Consider the following 20,669-nt stretch of genomic DNA (forward strand, 5'->3'; position numbering starts at 1 on the left):
TGGTCGACGGTCATAGTGACATATATGCGCTGTTTTTGTACTTTGTATGACTGTTCGAGTGTTGTCATTATGTTAAAGAGAGAGTTAATATGAACAAATTTGACATTAAACATAATCCATGTTGAAGTGTTACATCATTTTCAGCCCCCTTTTTTGGCATCTGCATTTGGTCGCAGGCCAAAGTGACAAAGACCATGCAGAATAATGTAGTACTTTAATTCCACAGCAGAGAAAGATAAATAAAGGTTGAATAAATGCCGTCTCTGTAAGTAGGAAAAAAATATATCGGTATTGGTACTGGTTATTGGCCAAATAAGTTTTAACATACTGACATATTGGATATTGGCCAAAAATTCTATATCGTTCATCCCTACTGTCCAGTATTCAAGACTAACTTTGGCATCTCCTGTGGGTAATACGTGTTCACGTAGAGTAGCTATGCATGTGAGATTTCCCCGTCTCATCACTCAGCTTTTATCTTCTTCCTGCTCCTGAAGGCTCTGAGCACAGAACAGATATGAAAGGAGCAGATCTGAAAGGAGCACTCGTGGTCATTCTGTACTTCCCTTTACTCTCCTAATCTTTCCTTGTTTTCAATACTTTGATTGAATTCACAGACATTTGCACATAGTGTGTTCATTTCTCCAGATCTCATTTTTCCTCCTTTTATTCTTTCTGTAAGGACTTTTTAGAGTGATATTCTTTAAAAATAAATGTAAATACTGACCTAACCTACTAGCTTTATCCAATCACTTTTGGCTTGTATCTTATATTTATACACATTTACAACTCTATTTCTTTTTAGAATTGTCTTTTTGTGAAAAATAAAAGTTTAGCTGTTAAGCTTCAACTTTCAATTTGTCAAAGAACCAAAATTAAATACTGGCAAATGTCTTCATATGTTTGGCTTTAATAAAAAAATAAAATAAAATAAAAAAAAACCTTTCTGTATTTTTCATTTAAGGCACCAATTCGTACAGATAAATGTATGGATCTTCTCCATCTCAAAATTCTTTAGTGTTTTCAATCCCTCTCTTGATTTTGCACGAACACATCATCTCTTATCTTGTGTTTCCAACTTTCGCCTGCACAGGTGAGTGTAAGGAGTTAAGGGTTGTAGGACAAGGCAACCAGGGACAGAGTCCATGTTTATGTTAATTAGTTTTTGTGATTGGTTGCCATTCAGATCACATTGTAAAGCAGCCCCTGGGCCTTCTGCATTTCACAGTAATTTATGCAAAATGGTGTGTAATTATAAGGGGATGAACGAAGAACATAACGTAGCACCTGTTTTATGTTGAATACTTAATCAGACTTTGTTAGGATTACAAAAGGTCTTTGTGACAATGGAATTAATCTTTTATTGTGTTAAGGTAGCACTCTCATCAACTTAGTTTTTTTTAGAGTGACAACAAACTTGTAAAAGTTTGCATACGTTTAACAAAATATATGATCTGGTATCCTATGGTTGTCAAAAACTGCTTCAAAAGATTTATAAGGAGCATTTTGTTTTTTCATAATAAAACAGCTTTGAGGGGAAAATATCTTTCAGCAGTAATTATTTATAAAAAATTAAAAAACCTTTCCTCCCTTTCTAATCTCAGGTCTCTGGGTCACCATGAAGCCTCTGGTGGGGGACATTGTGCAGATTCGTAAAGAATACCCTCACCTGGTGGACCGGAGCACAGTGGTTGCCCGCAAGATGGGCTTCCCAGAGATCATCATGCCGGGAGACGTTCGGAACGATATCTACCTCACGTTACAGGGAGGCGACTTCGACAAGTACAACAAGACGACACAGAAAAACATGGAGGTCATCATGTGTGTCTGTGACGAAGACGGAAAAGTGATCCAGGTGAGTGCAGAAATATCAGACATGTGAGCGCACCTGAAAGTCGTGTTCAACAGTAAGATGGCAAGGCCTGTGAAAATGTTCAACACTGATCAGTTTCTTAACCTCTAAAAGGCAGGGACAGATAGAAACAGCTTCATCCCAAATAATTCTCTCTAAGCATACTTGGAAAGTCATATATCTGAAACACTTTTGTTTTCAAAGAACTCCATTTGCCTCGGAGCCGGAGATAAGGTCGTCAGCGAGTACAGGTCTGTCATCTATTATCAAATCAAGCAGCCCCGCTGGATGGAGACAGTTAAGGTGAGTCCTTTTCTACCAGCCACTTTTGAAGTTTCTTTGAAAAGGACCTGCTGCTATAATATAGATCCCTTTCACACCTCATTTGACAAAATACAGCGTCACTGCAGGATTTTAGATCACCTACTTAATCAAGTTCTTTCATGGCGTTCTGCAGGTCACTGTTTCTCTGGAAGAAATGCACAGGATTCATTTGCGCTTCATGTTCCGACACCGCTCTTCCCAGGAGTGTAAGAATGATCCCGTCTGCCTCAACAATACCTGTCTGCCTTCTCTGAAAGAGCGACACGCTGAACTTCTCTCCTCTTGTCTGATGCTTGAAGCAAAATGGACTAAATGATTGCAACCAAATTACCAAATGACCTGAGGAGTCATTGAATAGACTTGATTATTTTTAGAAGCATTTTTCTTTCCCATCATGTTCAGAATCATTTATACGTGCATTTTATTCCTTTCCAGCGAGGGACAAGAGTGAAAAGAACTTTGCTATGGCATTTGTACGTCTGATGAAGGAGGACGGGACAGTTCTGCAGGACGGAGCTCATGATCTTGTAGTTTTCAAGGTGAGTAGCAATGATGACATTTTAGCAGAAACATAACATTTAAACTCATAAATAGGTTCAGCACTCTTTTCAGATAAGTTATTTAAACCCACCAGTTTAAAGCTTTCAGACCTTATGTTTGCAAAATGAATTATTTGTGTGTCAAGCATTTTATAAATGTTTTAAAGGACTTTGTTGATTTTAATAGTTTAGGACTGAGCAGCTGTTCTACAATGAATCGTGTATGTTTGTCAAATGAAATGGGAATTAAATGAAAGTGGTTTTTGTAACAGAAATGAGCAGGATTATTTCCCTGAAACAAAATTTAAAACATGACTGAATGGTAAAAAAAAAAGAAAAAAAAAAAGATATAATAAAAATAATAATAATTATATATATATATATATATATATATATATATATACATACAGTTAGGCCTGTCACAAAAACAAATTTTGCTGGGCAATTAATTGTCTCAGAAGTTATTGCGATAAACGATAATATTGTTTGAAATTTGACAATAATTAGTGATTATTGTCAAATTTAAGAAGAAATGCTTAATTTGTTTTGCATGTAGTACTTTTTTTTACCACCAGATGGAAGTATAAGACTGTTTGAACTGAAGGATGGATAGTGAAGAAGGGTGCAGTGTGTCTCTTTAAGAAAAATGGGAGGGAAGCCCCTTGACTTGACATGGGCCGTCTGTTCAATTCTCAATATGGCGGACGCTTGGTGTGGTTTGAGCTCTTTAGCATAGCATTTTCCACACAAAGCTTTTAATAAAAAAAAATCAGTACCCAAGTTCTCAGCTTCCTTTTGCAGAGAAAAATAACGTTTTAGACAAAGGCACGGGTTCAAGCATGAATTTTGGAGCTTCGAAAACAACTTTTTCCCAAGGTCAGCCTGTTAGCTTAGCTTCTCAGCTTAGCTTCTTTTAACGATCCAAAAACGTGATTTTGAACGGTTAAAACAGATTTTAAAAAGAAAAGAGAAAGGAAGGGTCAGTGAAGAGCACCTGAGTTGAGCTTTTTGTCATCCAGTGTCTTCAGTAGAAAGAGAGAGACAAAGAAACGATAAAGCCGATAAATGAAAATGAGGTAGATCATTTTCATTTATCATGCGATTTATTGATTTATTGATTATCGTGACAGGCCTATATGCAGTACAGTATATTAAAAAGTACAACCGCCATCAAAGCAGAGCTTAAGATATAGTGAGATTACGATTACGATCACTCTGACTGGTTGATTGAAGTCAAATAGACTTCCTGTTAAATGAGCCAAAGCTAAGATTGACTCCTCTTATTGATTACATGTCAAACACAGTGAAGATTAATTACTCACGATTCACTCAAATACCAAATGGTTGGCCACCCTGTGCCCTCTGTCACGATTAGCTCTCATTATCCGTGCGTTCCTCCTGATCTCTCTGCCACTCATGGCTTCAATCCCTAACTCTGGTTTTGCTGTTATTCATTTATAATTGACAGTGGGGCTGATGACAGCAGAGAGGTTCAGTCTAAATTATGACTTGATGGTGATAAATTGAGCTGCGGAACAATAAACTGTGATTACAGAATGGCAAATTTGGCAAAACTTGAAATTCAATCATCCCAGTTTTTTACTCTTCTTGTGTTGTTTATCTTTTGTTGTCTCAAATGAATACTCAGGAACAAAAGTCGTTGATGCTTTTCTCTGTCGGTACAAACTGAAGCTGAGAAAGGCAGAAATAGATGAGGCATTGCAGTAGGCAGATGTTATTCCATTACTGTTGTCCCTCACAGTACTTCAAGATGTTAAACACACAACAGTTATTGTCTCAGAGCTCCTAAAGAAACGTGGATCCTCATGAGCAAAACGGTTTCATTAATGGCGATGTGTCGAATCTACACCGTCTCATCAGGGTGACAGCAAACGCATGGAAGATGTGAACTGCTACTTACCCTTGCCTTCGACCCGTCACCATCTCAGCGACCCCCACAAGGGGGCAGGGTTGAACCGCAGCAGCAGCAGCCTGTCTGCGGGTGGGGGAGGCCTGTCTGCAAGCAACAGAGACAGCTTCACCATCTCCACCCTCGTCTGCTCCACTAAACTCACCCAGAACGGTAGGTGCAAGTTTGTGCATGTGCATACGCACGCTCACGTATGCACAAATGCACACAGGAAGTTGAAGATTTGAAGCTCTCGACCTTGACCTCTCTAAGTGGCTTTAAGAATCTGTTGGACACCTGGCAGGGACCAATGCAGACATGTTCCTGTTTTTAGTTTTCTACATTCACCTTAGAATCTAGCTGTTTTTTGTTACTTTTCTTTTTTTTAGCCTTCCTATTTGTTAAAAAAAAAATCTGTATGACTTTTTAGAACTGTCTATTGTTGTCGCTGTTGTCATCATTCTTTGTTGAAATCAGGTCTCTCTTGTAAATGAGTCCTCGAGGCTCAATGGGATTTACCTGTCTAAATAAAGGTTGAATGAAAAAAGAACGAACAGGACCAGCAAAATTATGAGAAGGGAAGGGGTTTGAAATCAAGCCTGGCTTGTCCGAAACCTTTAATTAGCACTTTTCTGTCAATTGAGAAATGAGGTCATGCGAAGATGATGAATAATCAGCTGGTTGTGGAAATGTTAGATGACAACTGTTTTATTTTAGGCAGAGTCTAATCAAGCCTTGTGCACCGTGTTTATTAAAAAAATATATATTTTGGCTTAGAAACCATATAACATGAGAAGCTAAATAGAGAAATCTATTTTGGGCTTTGATGAAGCGGTGTTATTTTTAGGTTTGCGGTTGAAAGTTTATGCAAAGTTAATGTAGGGGAAAGAAGACATCAAGCCAATTAACACTGAATCAGCAGTCTGTTAATTAGTTTAACACTCCCAGAACTGCATTGCTCCGTGCATGTTGTGGTTTGTAAGGAAAGGACAGAAAGTGGTTTGTGTGCATGTATACTGCAAATGCCACTGGCGAGGAGTGATTTTGTCAGAACCAACCGGGCAGGCTGCCATACAAGCAAGACACTCATCCTCAAACATTTAATTGCACATCCACTTTAAACAGCAAGGTGCATTAGACACAGGTGCAGAGCAACAGCTGTTCCAGAGGAAGCTGGCCCATCAATATAATGAACATTATCCAGCTATATTAATCACCTTTACCACATGCACAAACACAAGCCCACGCAGTCGCTCGCTCACAGGGCCACCCACCAGATGTGCAGCTCGGTGTGGTATTTCAGAACTAGGGGACGGAGGGGGCAGTGAACAGGAAGTGTCAGGCAGTTCTCCAAAAACAGAGACATCTGTCCCCTGTCAAACTGGAGCACAAATATTTGCAGACAGCTTGGATTTGAATTTTCAATTAAAGTGTGACTGACGCACGGTGAAACAGTTCGTAGAGCTGCCGTCTCTCAGGGTGCATTCACACCAGCCCTGTTTAGTCCGCTTTAATTGAACTCTAGTCCGTTTGACTAGAAAATCCGGTTTGTTTGGGGAGGTGTGAATGTGCAATTGAACTCTGATATGGATCAAAAAATCGAATTCTGGTCTGCCTAAAAACCTAGGTCTCGGTTTGGTTGAAGTGAACTCTGGCGCGGTTCGAATGCAGCATGAATGCAAGCGGACCGGAGACCGCTCCAAAAGCAGGAAGTGGACTACAGCGCAGTGCAAACAAACGCACATTTCTCTTACCTCATACGGAGCCGTCTCAGTCGCCTTTTGTGTGAAAAACAACATTCTCCATGATCTTCTGCCTCATCTTCTGCTCATGCTGAGTCCATTGTTGAAAAATGTTTGTTTGGCACATGAGCCACAGACAAAACAGAAATCCTAAAACCGCTAAAATTTTACGCCACTCCATTTTTGATTTTAGTTGCAGAATAATAATAATAATAATAAGTGTCTTCTTCAGAGGTTTTCATGTCGTTTCCTTCAGTAGTTCTTCGTGTAGCGCCACCACAGGCGAGGGGGAGGCAATTGACTGTGCAGAGTTAATATGAACCGCACCGTCTGAAAATGTAAACAAATATTATGAATTTTGGTCCCAATCGAACCGAGTCTACCAGACTATGAGGTGTGAAAATGACCTCAGAGAGAGTCTCTTGATCAAATCCTAGCGGGGGTGGGGGGTGGGTGGTCTTTCCGGGTGGAGTTTGCATGTTCTCTCAATGCATGCGTGCGTTTTCTCCAGGTACTCCAGTTTCCTCCCACTGATCAAAAACATGCATGTTAGTCTGATTGGTAACTCTAAATTGTCCCTAGGTGTGAGTGAGAGAGTGAAGAGAGTCTCATTTATCTCTGTGTCCCTATGATGGACTTGTGACTTGTCTAAGGTGCCCCCCCTCCCTTGAATAGTGATTGCTGGATATGGGCACTGGTGACCCTCGCAACCTGAAAAGGAAGAAGCGTGTAAAAGATAATGGATGGAAGGATGAACTAAAGTCTGACCAACAAACAACAAGAAATGTTTGCTTGTTTACAGCAGGATTTTTGTCTTTTTTAAATGATATGATCTTGGATTTGGAAATATTTAATGTATTTTTTTTCACAAGACAATATGTTGTTGACAAATCACACAGATGATCTGCAGTTTTTGATTCGGGAGAATGAGAATGGTAGACAATAACACCAGGAAGGTCCTCAAGAATTCTTGAAGACTAATTCTTTTTTTTTCTATTATCATCATGGAAAGTTTGACTTTTATTTTGTATCACAGTAGTTTGGTCTCCAGCTTGCAACCATTTAACTGTTGATCAGATCAAGGCCTGTTCTTCATCGCCACCTACTTACTACACATAAACTGATATGTTCATTTGCACTTAACCAGTTAAATGAGATCTGAAATAATTATCATCATCATCAGTAGGCACCAGTAAATATCATACACACCTGAACAGGAAACATTCTTGGTGTGTCTCCCCTCCAGTGGGCCTGCTGGGGCTCCTTAAATGGAGGACTAGACCTGAACTCCTGAAAGAAAACTTGGAGAAACTAAAAATCATTGATGGGGAGGAGGTTGTCAAGGTCAGTTGTGTAAAATACAAGCGTGCCTTTGTGTAAGAGTGCGGACTGGCCTGTGTGTGTTTTCACTGGCCCTCTGCTTTGTTGCCATGCAGTTTCTGCAGGACACACTCGACGCCTTGTTCAACATCATGATGGAACACTCTCAGACTGATGACTACGACATCCTTGTGTTTGATGCCTTGGTGAGTGGGTTTACTAGGGCAACTTTTTATGGAAATGACTTTGCATGTGCACCGTGTCAACTCAAGCAGCAGGATGTTTTGACAAGTTAGCTTGAGTCTAACGTATCTCCATGCCCATCTTTTTCAAACAGGTGCTTCTGTCAAATGGCTGTATATTTGCCTTGTAAAGAGTGTGCTGCTATGTAAACATGCTGCAAAATCTTCCTGTCTACTGTACCTCCTCATCTGACAGATATACATCATCGGGCTGATTGCTGACAGAAAGTTCCAGCACTTCAACACAGTTCTGGAAGCCTACATCAAGCAGCATTTCAGCGCCACACTGGCCTACAAGTAAGTTGATCCTGCATTAAAAACCTTTGGATGTCTTGTCATTTCTAATAAATTTAAAGTAATATTTTAAACCCCAGTTGTGGTCTTACGACACAAGCAGTAAATCAGTAGGTCTGGGGTGGACCTGGGTTCTCTGCTGCATCGACAGTGTTGATTTATGAGGTGCAGGAGAGCGACATGCAGAAAGGGTTCTGTAAAACTGAACGTTTGCTGACTTTAAATTCACTTTTGCTGTAACGTCACTGCTCTGGAACAGCAGTGTCAGTCAGCCTGACATACTTACACGTTTTCAGCTTGAACCAGAAAGTGTGCATTTGAACTTTTACCCAATGCTGATGTAAATAAATAATGAAAAAGTTGTTCAATTAATTTAGTCTGACAAAGCTGAGTTTTTATTTTTATTATTTACAAAACATACATCCTCATTTCACTTTAAAATGCACAATTATACTTTTTAAGGACAATGGATAAAACGTTACCTTTTGTATTAATAACATATATACATAAATGATGGTGCAGTGTTAGTAATCTCTACTATTGAACAAATCAGAGCGAGACTGGGTTATTTTGTTGCAAGCACGTTTTATTTGCATATTTTAAATCAAACGTTAAAAAAATGACCAGTAGAAATTTGTTTAAATTGACCAATATTGTTCTAAAGTTTGCATCCAGTTACTAACTTTGTAATATTTGATAGAAGTTGCTGCAGACTAATGTCTGACTTATTGTCTATAAACATACAAACACAATGCTCTACTGTTTAAGAAACCTGCAGTCTTCACAGTTAAAATTTTTATTTTAGACCTTTCCAAAAGCGTCACCTGTAAATATTTTTTTCTGATAATTATTTTGCTTATTATAAAGTTTTTAATAACACAAAAATATGATTAATTTTACATTTGTTCACAAAGCAAGCATATTTAAGACAATAATTTCACACTTCTTAAATTAGCCCAAAAAAACCCCAAGAAACACCTACTAATAAGATTTAATTGACATAAACTATAATGCCAATGAAATTACAGTTCAAACCACAAATAAGTAATGTTTGACTCTTAATATCTATGTATAAGATCATTTAAAGTAACACAACTTACACACATGGGCTGGCATGTATAGTTGGCATTAATGTTTTCAAGAGTAGTGAATTGTGGGAGAAAGGGAGAAAGTCCACTTGGCCATGTTCAGCATTTATGTTTTCTTTTTTTTTTTTTTGTCTTTTGATCTCATTTGTGTTTTAAAGTTCGTAAAACTGGCACATGTAAGACCATCACTATCAAGGTAGGTGTTGATGATTCTCAGCTCTGTTTTCTGCTGTGAAATTAGGATTTTGTTGAATGTTAGATTAGGAAGGTGACTATGAGCTACAGATAACGTTACAACTTCTGTGTAATTTTAATTTTCTGTCTTTTCCTTTCTCGTATAGTGTTTAAAATTAGCCCAAAACAAACTATTATCTGGCGTTTCCAGGCTTATTTAACCTATACGTAGAATCTTTGAAGCATTTATACTTTAATTACAGCAGATTGCAGCCTCGCTTAAAAAGCTGTCACATTCATTTTGTTTAGCAGCTTTCATTTCCCAAGTCCTTCCGAATATTTCTTTCATTGATTTGAATTTGTTTTTAGTTTCAAGTAAAAGTGACAAAAAATATTATTTCATGCTACTTGGCCTGCATTGGCCTTTGGAGCTTTTGACTGAACAAGATTACAGTTTTTTTTTTTTACCACTAAATTCCTAAATAAGTCTGCTTCTCAATCTATGTTGTTCGACTCAGTGATCATCAGTAAAAATGTTTGTTTTTGTTACCAAAAAAAAAAAAAGTCTAAGCACATGCTCTCTTGCAGTATCGGTTTGGTTCACCCCAACAATTTGGCATCTTGCTCCTGGGTCGCAGCACCTTGTTTTCTTCACGGCTCGTCTCCTCATAGCATTTTATCCCCCACCTCTACTTCATCTACTTATCCTATCTCTGCATCACAACTCCATCCCTCAGCTTGTGGATCAGTATTCATTTAAGAGGGTCACTGCAGCTCATTGCTGTAAGCCAAGAGGTTGTTACGTAAAAGTCTTTAACTTCCTCTTGCTACATTTTAAACGGCTCTTGTAGAGAAACAGATTCCTCTGGGCTTGACTTTCACATATGCATCTATACAAAACAAATGAAAGACTAAACAGTTGTAGTGTGTGTTAAATTGTTAGGGCTCACCCTGATGACAGTAAAGATAGCTAAATACTTTCTTTTCAAATTAATTTCTTGGAAGGATTAGGTTGTTTTAACTTCTGGACTAATATAAGACTGGATGTATCATGTGCTTTAAATTGATCTTTTCAAAAATGTGTAATTGTCGCAGTCTTGTATGCCTCATTTATTGGGAGCTGTCTCAGAAAGTTGTCATATTTTGAAGATGTATAATTGATTTTATCACGACATTTACAAAAATAACCTGATTCTCTATGTAACCTTTTTGAAAAGTTACATTTCACCAGTAATAATGTTTTGAATTAAAATACCAACAACAAATCTATTCAACTGTCAAAATAGCAGTCATATACTAGCATATTTGATAAATATTAAGATTAATAACAACAATAATTATGATTATTATATAGTCTTATTTGCTATTGAGAACACACAGGGTGAATTACGGTGAAGTATTTATGTGTGTGGCTAAATACCTGTGGGGTATACATTTGCTGGAAAGTGACTTTTGTTGTTTAGTTTTTTTTACATCAAGCGTCTGAGTGCAAATGTTGAGTCTGAGACAGCTACATCTGTATGAAGCACTTTTTGGTGGTTATTCCAGAGACATCGGTCTGTCAGTCTCTGTTTCTCTAATAGCTCGTGTGCTGTCTCTCAGCTGCACATTGCCTTTCTGCTTTATGGAAGTGAAAAATAGAGTTTGTGATTAACTTTCCAACCTGTGGGACATTGGGGAACAAATGAAAAATCTGTCTCAATGGGTTTAATTTACTGCTGTCTTCTATCTCTCCTCTTTTCTCCCTGTAACGCTCTCACCCAGAAAGCTGATGTCAGTGTTGAAGCGATATCTGGATGTCTCCAGCCGAGGAGAACAGTGTGAGCCCATCCTCCGAACCCTCAAAGCCCTTGAGTATATCTTCAAGTTCATCGTTCGCTCCCGCATGCTCTACTCCCAGTAAGTAAAAAAAAATAAATAAATAAATAAATTGTCAACTGATCTTTGTGGCAAGTATTTCAAATTTAGTTTGTGCGTTTTCAATAATGAAAACAGAAATTATTGAAGGTGCACAGAACCTGGTGACTGTGTTGCGAAGGTAATTGTGTTTGACAGCTCTGGGAGGAGGGGCTGCTGATAACAGCACTAACGTTGCTAATAAGCATTGATGATGAAGTGTAGCAACCAAATGAAAGTTAATGTTACGGCAGGATAGCTAAACTGCCAAAAAGTTCTTGTAGGAGAGACACTCACTGTGCTGAGTAACTTCCCACAGTCACAAAATCCTAGGCATTAATGCAAATATGTGTCTAACATTTAACAATTTGCTCTTACACATTTGCCTGAATTGTGACATATGAATACATGTACAGATGTGACCAGGTGAATAATGTATATTCTCTTCTGAAATCCTGTTTCTTTACAAATGGATACGATAGTTGTGAATTAAAAGTGTTAAATTAGTTTTAAAAGGATCTGAATCAGCACAATTATCCATCCATCTTCTACCACCTATCTGAACTTGGGTTGTGGAGGCAACAGGTCCAGGTGAGAATACAAACATTCCTCTCTCCAGCACCACTTTTCAGCTCATTCTGGGGGACCCCGAGGTGTTCCTAGGCCACAGAAGATACACAATCCCTTCAGTGATTTCTGTCTTCCCCGGGACCTCCTATCAGTGGGACGTGTCTGGAAAACCTCTAAAGGGAGGCATCCAAAGAGGCATCCTAATCTGGTGCCTGACCTACCTCACTGACTCCTTTCGATGCAGAGGAGCAATGGCTTTACTCTGAACTTCTCAACATATTTATAAGGCTAAGCCCTGCCACCCTGCAAAGCAAGCCCATTTCAGCTGCTTGTATCAAGGATCTCGTCCTTTCAGTCATGATTCAAACCTCATGAGAGGTGAGTGTTGAAACGTAGACAGATCAGTAAATTGTGAGCTTTGCCTTTTGACTCAGCTCTTTCTTCACCATGACAGACCAAAGCAATGCCCTCATTACTGAGGATGAAGCCCTAATCTGTCAATCCATCACCTGCTCCATCCTACCATCACTTGTGAACAAGATGCCTAGATATTTGAATTTCTCCACCTTAGACAAACTCTCTCCCCCGACCCAGAGTGGGCATTCCATCCATTTCTGGTTGAGAACCATGACTTCAAATTTTGAGGAGTTGACTCTCATCCCAGCCGCTTCACATTCTGCTTTGAATTACCCCATTGCACGCTGAAGGTCTTGGCCTGAAGACACCAACAGAGCCACAACATCTACCTAAAGCAGAGATGATATCATGAGGTTCCCAAACCATACACCCTCTTCTCCACGGCTGCATCTCAAGATCCTGTCCATTAACACAACAAACAAGATCAGAGTCAAGGGACAGCCTTGGCAGAGTCCAACACACACTATGAATGTGCTCGACTTTGTGCCAAGAATGCAAATCCAGCTACTGTTTGAATATACAGGGAGTGGATAGCTCTTAAAAACAAACCAGATACTCCATATTCCTACAGCACCCACACAGAATGTCTTGATGAACATGTTTGTAATCCTTCTCCAGGTCCACAAAACACATGTAGATTTATGAGGCAAACTCCCATGACCTCATTAGCAACTCCGCAAGGGTGAAGAGCTGGACCTCTGTTCCATAACCAAAATGAAAGCCACACTACTCCTCCTGAATCTGAGGTTTGACAATTGCTCAGACACTTCCTTCCAACACCTTGAAATAAACTTTCCTGGGGAAGGCAAGAAGTGTGATTTCACAATAATTGGAACTTATTCTCCACTCCCCCTTTTTAAAAATGGGAACCACCAGCCCAGTCTGCCAGGCATTGTCCTGGTCCTCAATGCAACATTGAAGAGACGTGTCAACCATGATAGCCCCACTACATCCAGAGCTTTCAGCATCTTGGGGTGAATTTTGTCCACCCCTGGCTCCCTGCCACAAAGGAGCTTTTGACTACCTCAGTGACTTCTGCCATGGTAATGGACTCATCGTCCCACAAGTCCTCAGACTCTTCCTCCTGAAAGTTGGACATGGTGAGTGGATTAAGAAGATCCTTGAAGTGCTCCTTCTACCACAACAATATCCTCAGTCCAGGTCAACAACCCCCAGAACATATGAAGTACAATCTGGGAAGAGGGAGGCAATTTTTTCTGAGTCGTTGAATGGTTTGTCAGAATCTCCTCCAAGCCAACCAAAATTTTATTTTTCATGGCCTCCCCAAATTCCTCCCATGCCTGAGTTTTTGCATCCATAACCACTGAAGCTGCAGTCCTTCTGTCCACCTTGTACCTGTCAGCTGCTTCAGGAGTCGTCTGGGATAGCCAAGTCTCGAAGGCCTCCTCCTTCAGCCTGCCGACCTCCATCACAGATGGTGTCCACCAGCGGGTCTTTTGGGTGCTGTCATGACAGGCACCAATGACCTACAGGCCACAGCCTCCGGAAGCCTCATCTTCAATGGAGGCCTTGAACATGGCCCCTTCAGATTTCATGTCCCCGACTTCCCCCAGGACAAGTGGAAAACTCTCCTGGAGGTGTGAGTTGAAAATCACATGGACAGGGGGCTCCACCAGATATTCCCAGTTCACCCTTACTATACATTTGGGTTTGCCAGGTCTGTCCGGCAGTATCCCCCATCATCGGATCCAACTCATCACCAGGTGGTGATCAGTTTGACAGTTCTGCTCCTCTTCACCCAAAGTGTCCAATACATAGGGCCACAGGTCAGACGACACAAAATTATCTATTTATAATTTTATTCAGTCATTCAGTTAGAAACATGAGTTACAGCATGAGTCTTTTAGCTAGCTTATTGACATATGTTTAAATACAATCTTAGTGTGCTGAGATGTAAATGTAAAAAATGCTTTTAGAGTCTATCTAGTCTCTGAAAATACAGAATGGGTGGATGTATTTGGTGCCAATTTGCGGACTTGAAATTGCTTTTTGCTTTCCAGCGAGTTTCCATTTTTTTACTGTACATGCATTAGTGGGAATTCTCAAGGCATAAACAAAAAGCTTTTCTGCTTCCTTGACATATACTTTTAGGTAAATGCAGGAACAGAGAATTTAAGCTTGTTCAATTTTCTGTCCAAACTATAACAAATGGTCCATGTACAGGGCTCCATTAATGTAACCATCAAGATACGCAGTCATTAATAAATTAATAGGTGACATTAAAAATTTACTAGGTTGCTTAAACATCTTCATGCTCATATACAAAACACTGGTGAGTTGTTGTGTTTACTTCAATGTGAGGCACAACTGAGTTAATTTCCTCTCCTTTTTGTCCTTAGTGCTCATGCTTTATTTCTTTAACTGCTTCTGATTAGGTCATCACCTTCTCTTTTCTTTATTTTCACGTTAGTCTCCTTGTCCTTGGGTTTTTAAAACTCCTGCTCCCCAATGCATCCCTTTCTTTCACTCCATCTTATTATCGCCCACTGCTGAAGGCAAAAAGCAATGATGCTTTTGCCTCTATTATTGTTGTGAGTATTAAAATATCCCATGAACAACTGGACAGATTTGAATTAACCTTAGAAAACAATCAGTAAATGTGCATCTGTATCTGACTGACTGTTGGAGTCGCACCAATTCAAAATGGTCACCACAACCAGTCAACACAATCCAACACAAAAATGGATTTATCAGTTATTGAACTAATTGGTGTGGTAGTTGCTGAAAGTTATCTTCAACTCATACTCCAAGCACTAACACAACTTATGAGAATTTGATGTATCGATGGAGAAAAATGGTGGGTGATAGACATAGGCCTTCACATTTTTGAATAAGGATTAATAAATAAATCATAACAATATCACTAATACAATGCTGATCCTTATACTTGATTTTCCTGCATTTTTATTATGTGAAAATAAAAATGTGTGCTTTAATAGTATCAGTGATATTTGTAAAAACTCTAGCTTTTTCAGCCTTTTATTGAAACACTTTGGAGTTTTCATTTGTGTAACCAACTTAAAAACAAACAAACAAAAAAAGGATGTTAAAACAACTTGTTTAAATTAATCCATCAATGCAGTTTTAATGGTTATAAGGTGCCTGGATATTTCTCCATGACAGCTGTGGTCATGGGCATTTTGTTTTCAGCTTTTCCCTCCTCAGTTTGTTTACCTGTTTGTCAGGAGAGAAGAGAAGGTTGCAACCATATTTCATGTGAAGTTCCTGAATAAGTCCCACTCATCTTTGTGCACCGATCATGGCATTTTTGTCAACATGTACAAATTGTTGCTTCTTTGGAACAACATTAAGATCTGAAGTGTCCCTAGAATTACAGTTGCTTGTCAAAGATGGACATTCTGAATTGTTTTATGTGCCTCCAAGTGCAGGTGTTGGTTCAGTTTGCTAAGTAGACTGAAGTTACTAAAAAAACACAACTTTTTAGGTGTATATGTAAGGAGTTTGAGAACTGACTGTGATCCCACTGACCCAGATACACCCAGCTATCACAACACACACCCTTAAACACAGATAGAGTCAGCAGATTAAGCAGGACAATGCTTCTGTAATCATAACTATACTCTGCAAAGAGCCCAGCGATAATACCTCTGTGCGTTAGTACTTAATCTCTCCCCCCACACACACTAAATTCACTGTGTGCCACATGCTAATCCATCCCCGCAGCACTCACCATAGTAATTAACAAATGTGCCACACATATAAAATTTGTGAGGAGCAAAGGGAGGGAGAGATGGATGAGACAAACATTCGCTAAGGTTGGAAGAAGGGGATTTTAATAGATGATAGTGGCACGCGTGGGCGTTTGAATGCATTGTGACTAACAGCAACAAAAGTAATGTATTTTTTAAGGTAATGGTTGTTGTCATTACAGCAGTCTTAGCTTATAAATGCTTGATGTTTACAGTGTAATGTCTTCTTAACGTAACACTGTATTTGTACGTTGCCCCTCTAGGGGAAGTTACTGCATCAGATTAAACGTGTGTGGGATATCCACAGTTTCATTACTCAGACAGACTCTGATGTCCCATTTTCATACAAGCTGAAGACTTCAAGCAGAACTTAAGCTGTTTTTGGTTTATTCTAACACTGTTGAGAGGTTTAGCTCTGGCTCAAGTTGATTATAACTTCTAACCTAAATGTATTTCAATTTATTGAGAAAAACACAAAAGAATGCCATTTGTAAATAGACAAATTAATACGTTAAACGTAATAAAACGTTATTGGTATGAGAAGAAGGTTTCTGTGAAAAGTGAACTGGACAAGTTGGTTCAAGATACGTTTCTGGCATTAATGGATATCAATATTGCCTTAAATAATATAACATAAACCTTTTTTAGAGAAGACAAAATTTTAATTCAATGTAAATCATAGTTTACTAAAAGAAAAATGACCTAAATTCATTTCAGCTGATGAAGCTGATGATGGCCCAGACAACATCCCAGGGAAGGTGCTGAAAGACTGTACCAATAAGCTCTGTGAGGTGCTGGCCGATATATTTACCATAACTCCTCCCTCACCCTGGCAACAGTTCCCACTTGCCTCAAGACTGCCACCATTATTCCAGTTCCAAAGAACTCTGCAGTGACTGGTCTGAATGACTATCGGCTGATAGCCTTCACCCTGATAGTCGCTAAATGCTTTGAAAAACTGGTCATGACCCACATCAAAGCTAGCATCAACATCACCGAAGACCCTCATCAGTATGCATACTGCGAGAATCGATCTACAGAGGACGCCATCTCCTCTGTGGTCCACACTGCTCTCAACCACCTGGAGCAGAAGGACTTCTACGTCCGTATGCTCTTTGTGGACTTCACATCTGCCTTCAACACCTTGCTTCCCCAGACCCTGATGGACAAACTACTCACACTAGGACTAAGTCCCTCTCTATGAAACTGGGTCCTAGACTTCTTAACAAACAGATGACAGTCTGTGAGGATCCATGACTTCTCCTCCTCCACCATAACCCTCAGCACTGGCTACCCCCAGTGTTGTGTGTTGAGCCCCCTCTTGTTCACTCTGCTAACGTATGACTGCGCACCGACCCAGCCAGGCTGCCAGATTGTAAAGTTTGCAGACAATACAGCAGTGGTTGGATGCAAGAAAAATTATGAGTCCATTTACAGGCAGGAGGTGGAATACCTAGAGAGCTGGTGCAGGAAGAACAACCTTCACATCAATGTGAAAAAGACAAAGGAGATGGTCGTGGACAGTAAGGAATGAAGACAAGAACCATAAATTGAATCCGAGTATGTTTATTATACCCTGAATTAACCGCTTTACATAAATTATTTATATTACTTGAAAATCATGAGACACTTTTTAAGAGGCTCTTTCCTCTTGTGCTATTTGTCTTTCCTTCCACGTTTCCTCTCAGTGATTACCACCCTTGTTGTTTGCTTTCATCATTTTTACTTCTTAAGAAGGGTCACACGCCATCCTTCTTTCTTATCGTCTCATGTCTTGTTTTCTGGCATTCTACTCCCTTTGCGTCATATTTTTACTGTTACATTTTCATCAATGTTCTTCTTTCCCTCTAGACTTTATGAGGGGAAGGAGCAGGCAGAGTTTGAAGAGTCGCTGAGGCAGCTTTTTGAGTCCATCAACAACTTGATGAGATCAGACTTCACCACCACTCTGCTGAACCGGGTATGGTCTCATGCACACCTTGTATCGGTTCTTCTCCAACTAGTTCTTCTCTTCTCACCTTTATTTGTTCCGTTGCAAAAGGGTTTCAGTAAGTTTCCTGAAACTTTGCAGAAACGTTTCACAGGAAATTATGGTGTGGCATATCGGAGTTTCAAATTGGAAACTTTCTATAAGAATTATAGAAAGAATGATAAAAAATCACAATAGTTTATGGGAATTACCTGGAAAATTGGAAGGCATTTATAAAACTGTGCAACGTTCAAATACAAAACAACAACCACTAAAACCCATTGTTCTGCCATGAGCAGGTGATGTCACAGGCAATGTGTTTGACTTAAACTTTATGAAAGTAACCACAACATTCTGAGAACAGTGGATTTTGAAACTTCTTAATTTTGTTTTTTGTCTCATGATTCATGCTCAATAATCCAGGAAGAAAAATCTAACAAAGTTAAGTCAGTTCCTCTGGACGGATTAAAAAAAAACTTGTTGTAATGTTTCATCTTTAATCCAAAGACTTCCTCAGTCTGATTTGCTTGTTTTTGGTCATTGTAATCCAGTCTAAACTCAATTTATAACCAAATTATTTACATATATTATGCATTTTGATGTGTTTTATTGTTGACAAACAACATGAAACAATTCTTGATTATTTAACATAAAAATTAAACAAAAATAATAAATTGTCTGACACAAAAACACTTTAAAATGTCTAATTGTGTGTACACAAAATTGCTCATTTTATTCACACAATTCTGAACAAACTAATTACATGTTTTTATAAATATTTATGGCTTTTCCTGTCATTTTATCCATTTGAATACACTTTCACAGGAAAACTAAATTATTTAGAACTCCAAACAAACAATTTTTAACTTTTCCATGTGTCCCTACATGTTCAGGTGAAATTATGTATCATTTTTCATGGTGTGATAGCTCCTATTGCATGGTAGGGCAATACAATTGGTTGTTTTAGACAAGATTATGCTAAAATACAGTATGTTTTTCTCAATTGTTTAAAATATCTTTATTAAGGGCCAACCTTTAACGAAGTAGTTCCTCGCTACTTTGGGGGTTCGTTTTTCACAGACTCGCTCTGTCGCGATTTTTCAAAACAAGATTGGACATGACACATAATTGACTAACTGATGGATGAGCCGCACAATTGACATGACATTTTTATTTAAAATAAATTATTTTAAATTATTAAGCACGTGCTGCACCTGTGTGCAGCCTAAGCTGCAGGAGAAGCTTCCTCCTGCAGCCTGTCATGATCTCTGCTCTGCAGTGAAGTGGGCGTGGCCGAGAGCACTGGCAGGTGGCAGAAAGCAGCTGGAGGCAGAAAGCTGAAATCATGACTTGCTGTGCTCTTTTAGAGTGTTTAGAGCTTAGAAACATTGTTTAGAATATTGCAAGCCTGTGGGAAGGGTTTAAATACCTTAATAATTACTACTTACTACTTGTACTTCTATTCTTACTTCATAGGTCTTCAGAGTACATATGTGATAAACGAGGGACTACTGTATTTTAAATTCCAAGATTATTCTTGGTTATTTTTGTAGAAAACTATGAAAATTCCTGGATTTTCCCAACCCTACTGACTACATCAGTATTCTGTTGCTTTTATTCTCACTACTCACACGGGGTCAAATATTTAAACAGATCCAGATACAAAAAGTTGAAGAACAGAGAAGCATCTCAGTGAAAAATGAGACAGATCCTCACACATGTGATGAAAACCTGTTTGATGGCAAAGTCACCTTCCATGGAGGTTTTGAAGCAGCAAATGTGACGGTTTTTTTTTGTTGTGTGCGTGCGTGTCATCAGGTTGCTGCTCTGAAGTACCTGCCAACAGTCTTGCATGACGTTGAGAAAGTATTTGATGCTAAACTCCTCAGGTAAGCTTATACTCCTCGAAATTACAAGCACGAACACACACAAGCGCCTTATCTTTGGTGTCATTCAGGTGCACTGACAGAGCAAAGGTGGAGCTCTTAGTGCATGTTCTGCTTTCTGCTTTCTTTAGTGACCTGCATTTTTCTGTCTCCTGCACACTTCACAGTGGTTAAGCTTCACTTTTTTATCAGGTGATGGAAATCTAGTCAAACTGACACAGAGCCAAGGACAAACACTTGAAACCTCTCTGCTCCTCTCCGTCTGCCCCTGATAAAAATGACAATTTCCCCCAAATCATAAAACAAAAGCTTCTCCTCGTTTTGGTCTGACCGCTAAACTCTTTAAGAACAAAGCAACATGAAATGGCCCGTTTAATTTCTCCTTGAAACTGAATCCGATTTAAAATTAGTGTTTTAGTCCAATAAACAATACAGGTGCTTCTACAACTACAAGTGTGATTGAGTCATCCCTTCATTTACTGCATCTTCTATTAATGACAACTAAATACATGTTGTCCTTAAATGACTTCATTTAACCAAAAGGCGACACAAACCTTTCTCAGCCTGCTCAGTTCAGTTTTACTTTCTTCCTGCTGATTATCTTTTTGTGATCTGCACGTGTCTGCATGTTCATTTGAGTTTAGATTTTCTGCATCTGCCAGCTCCTCCTCCATCCATCCATCCATCCATCCATCCATCCATCCATCCATCCATCC

At 39.1% G+C, this 20,669-nt stretch overlaps 1 protein-coding gene across 1 annotated transcript in view; it reads left to right on the top strand.

Moving 5' to 3' along the window:
• Positions 1–20,669, top strand: part of LOC119408457 (dedicator of cytokinesis protein 2-like) — a 135,494-nt gene that overhangs the window by 10,429 nt on the left and 104,396 nt on the right. The window contains exons 13-23 of the mRNA XM_037675283.1: positions 1,605–1,855; positions 2,057–2,155; positions 2,310–2,382; positions 2,612–2,715; positions 4,597–4,798; positions 7,613–7,710; positions 7,803–7,892; positions 8,125–8,225; positions 11,249–11,383; positions 17,950–18,058; positions 19,886–19,956. Of these exons, the coding sequence (XP_037531211.1) occupies positions 1,605–1,855; positions 2,057–2,155; positions 2,310–2,382; positions 2,612–2,715; positions 4,597–4,798; positions 7,613–7,710; positions 7,803–7,892; positions 8,125–8,225; positions 11,249–11,383; positions 17,950–18,058; positions 19,886–19,956 (1,333 nt within the window). The remainder of the gene's footprint in view (positions 1–1,604; positions 1,856–2,056; positions 2,156–2,309; positions 2,383–2,611; positions 2,716–4,596; positions 4,799–7,612; positions 7,711–7,802; positions 7,893–8,124; positions 8,226–11,248; positions 11,384–17,949; positions 18,059–19,885; positions 19,957–20,669) is intronic.

The sequence above is a fragment of the Nematolebias whitei genome, chromosome 4, assembly GCF_014905685.2.
Source record: "Nematolebias whitei isolate Nwh7 chromosome 4, NemWhi1, whole genome shotgun sequence".
In the NCBI taxonomy this organism is placed as follows: domain Eukaryota; kingdom Metazoa; phylum Chordata; class Actinopteri; order Cyprinodontiformes; family Rivulidae; genus Nematolebias; species Nematolebias whitei.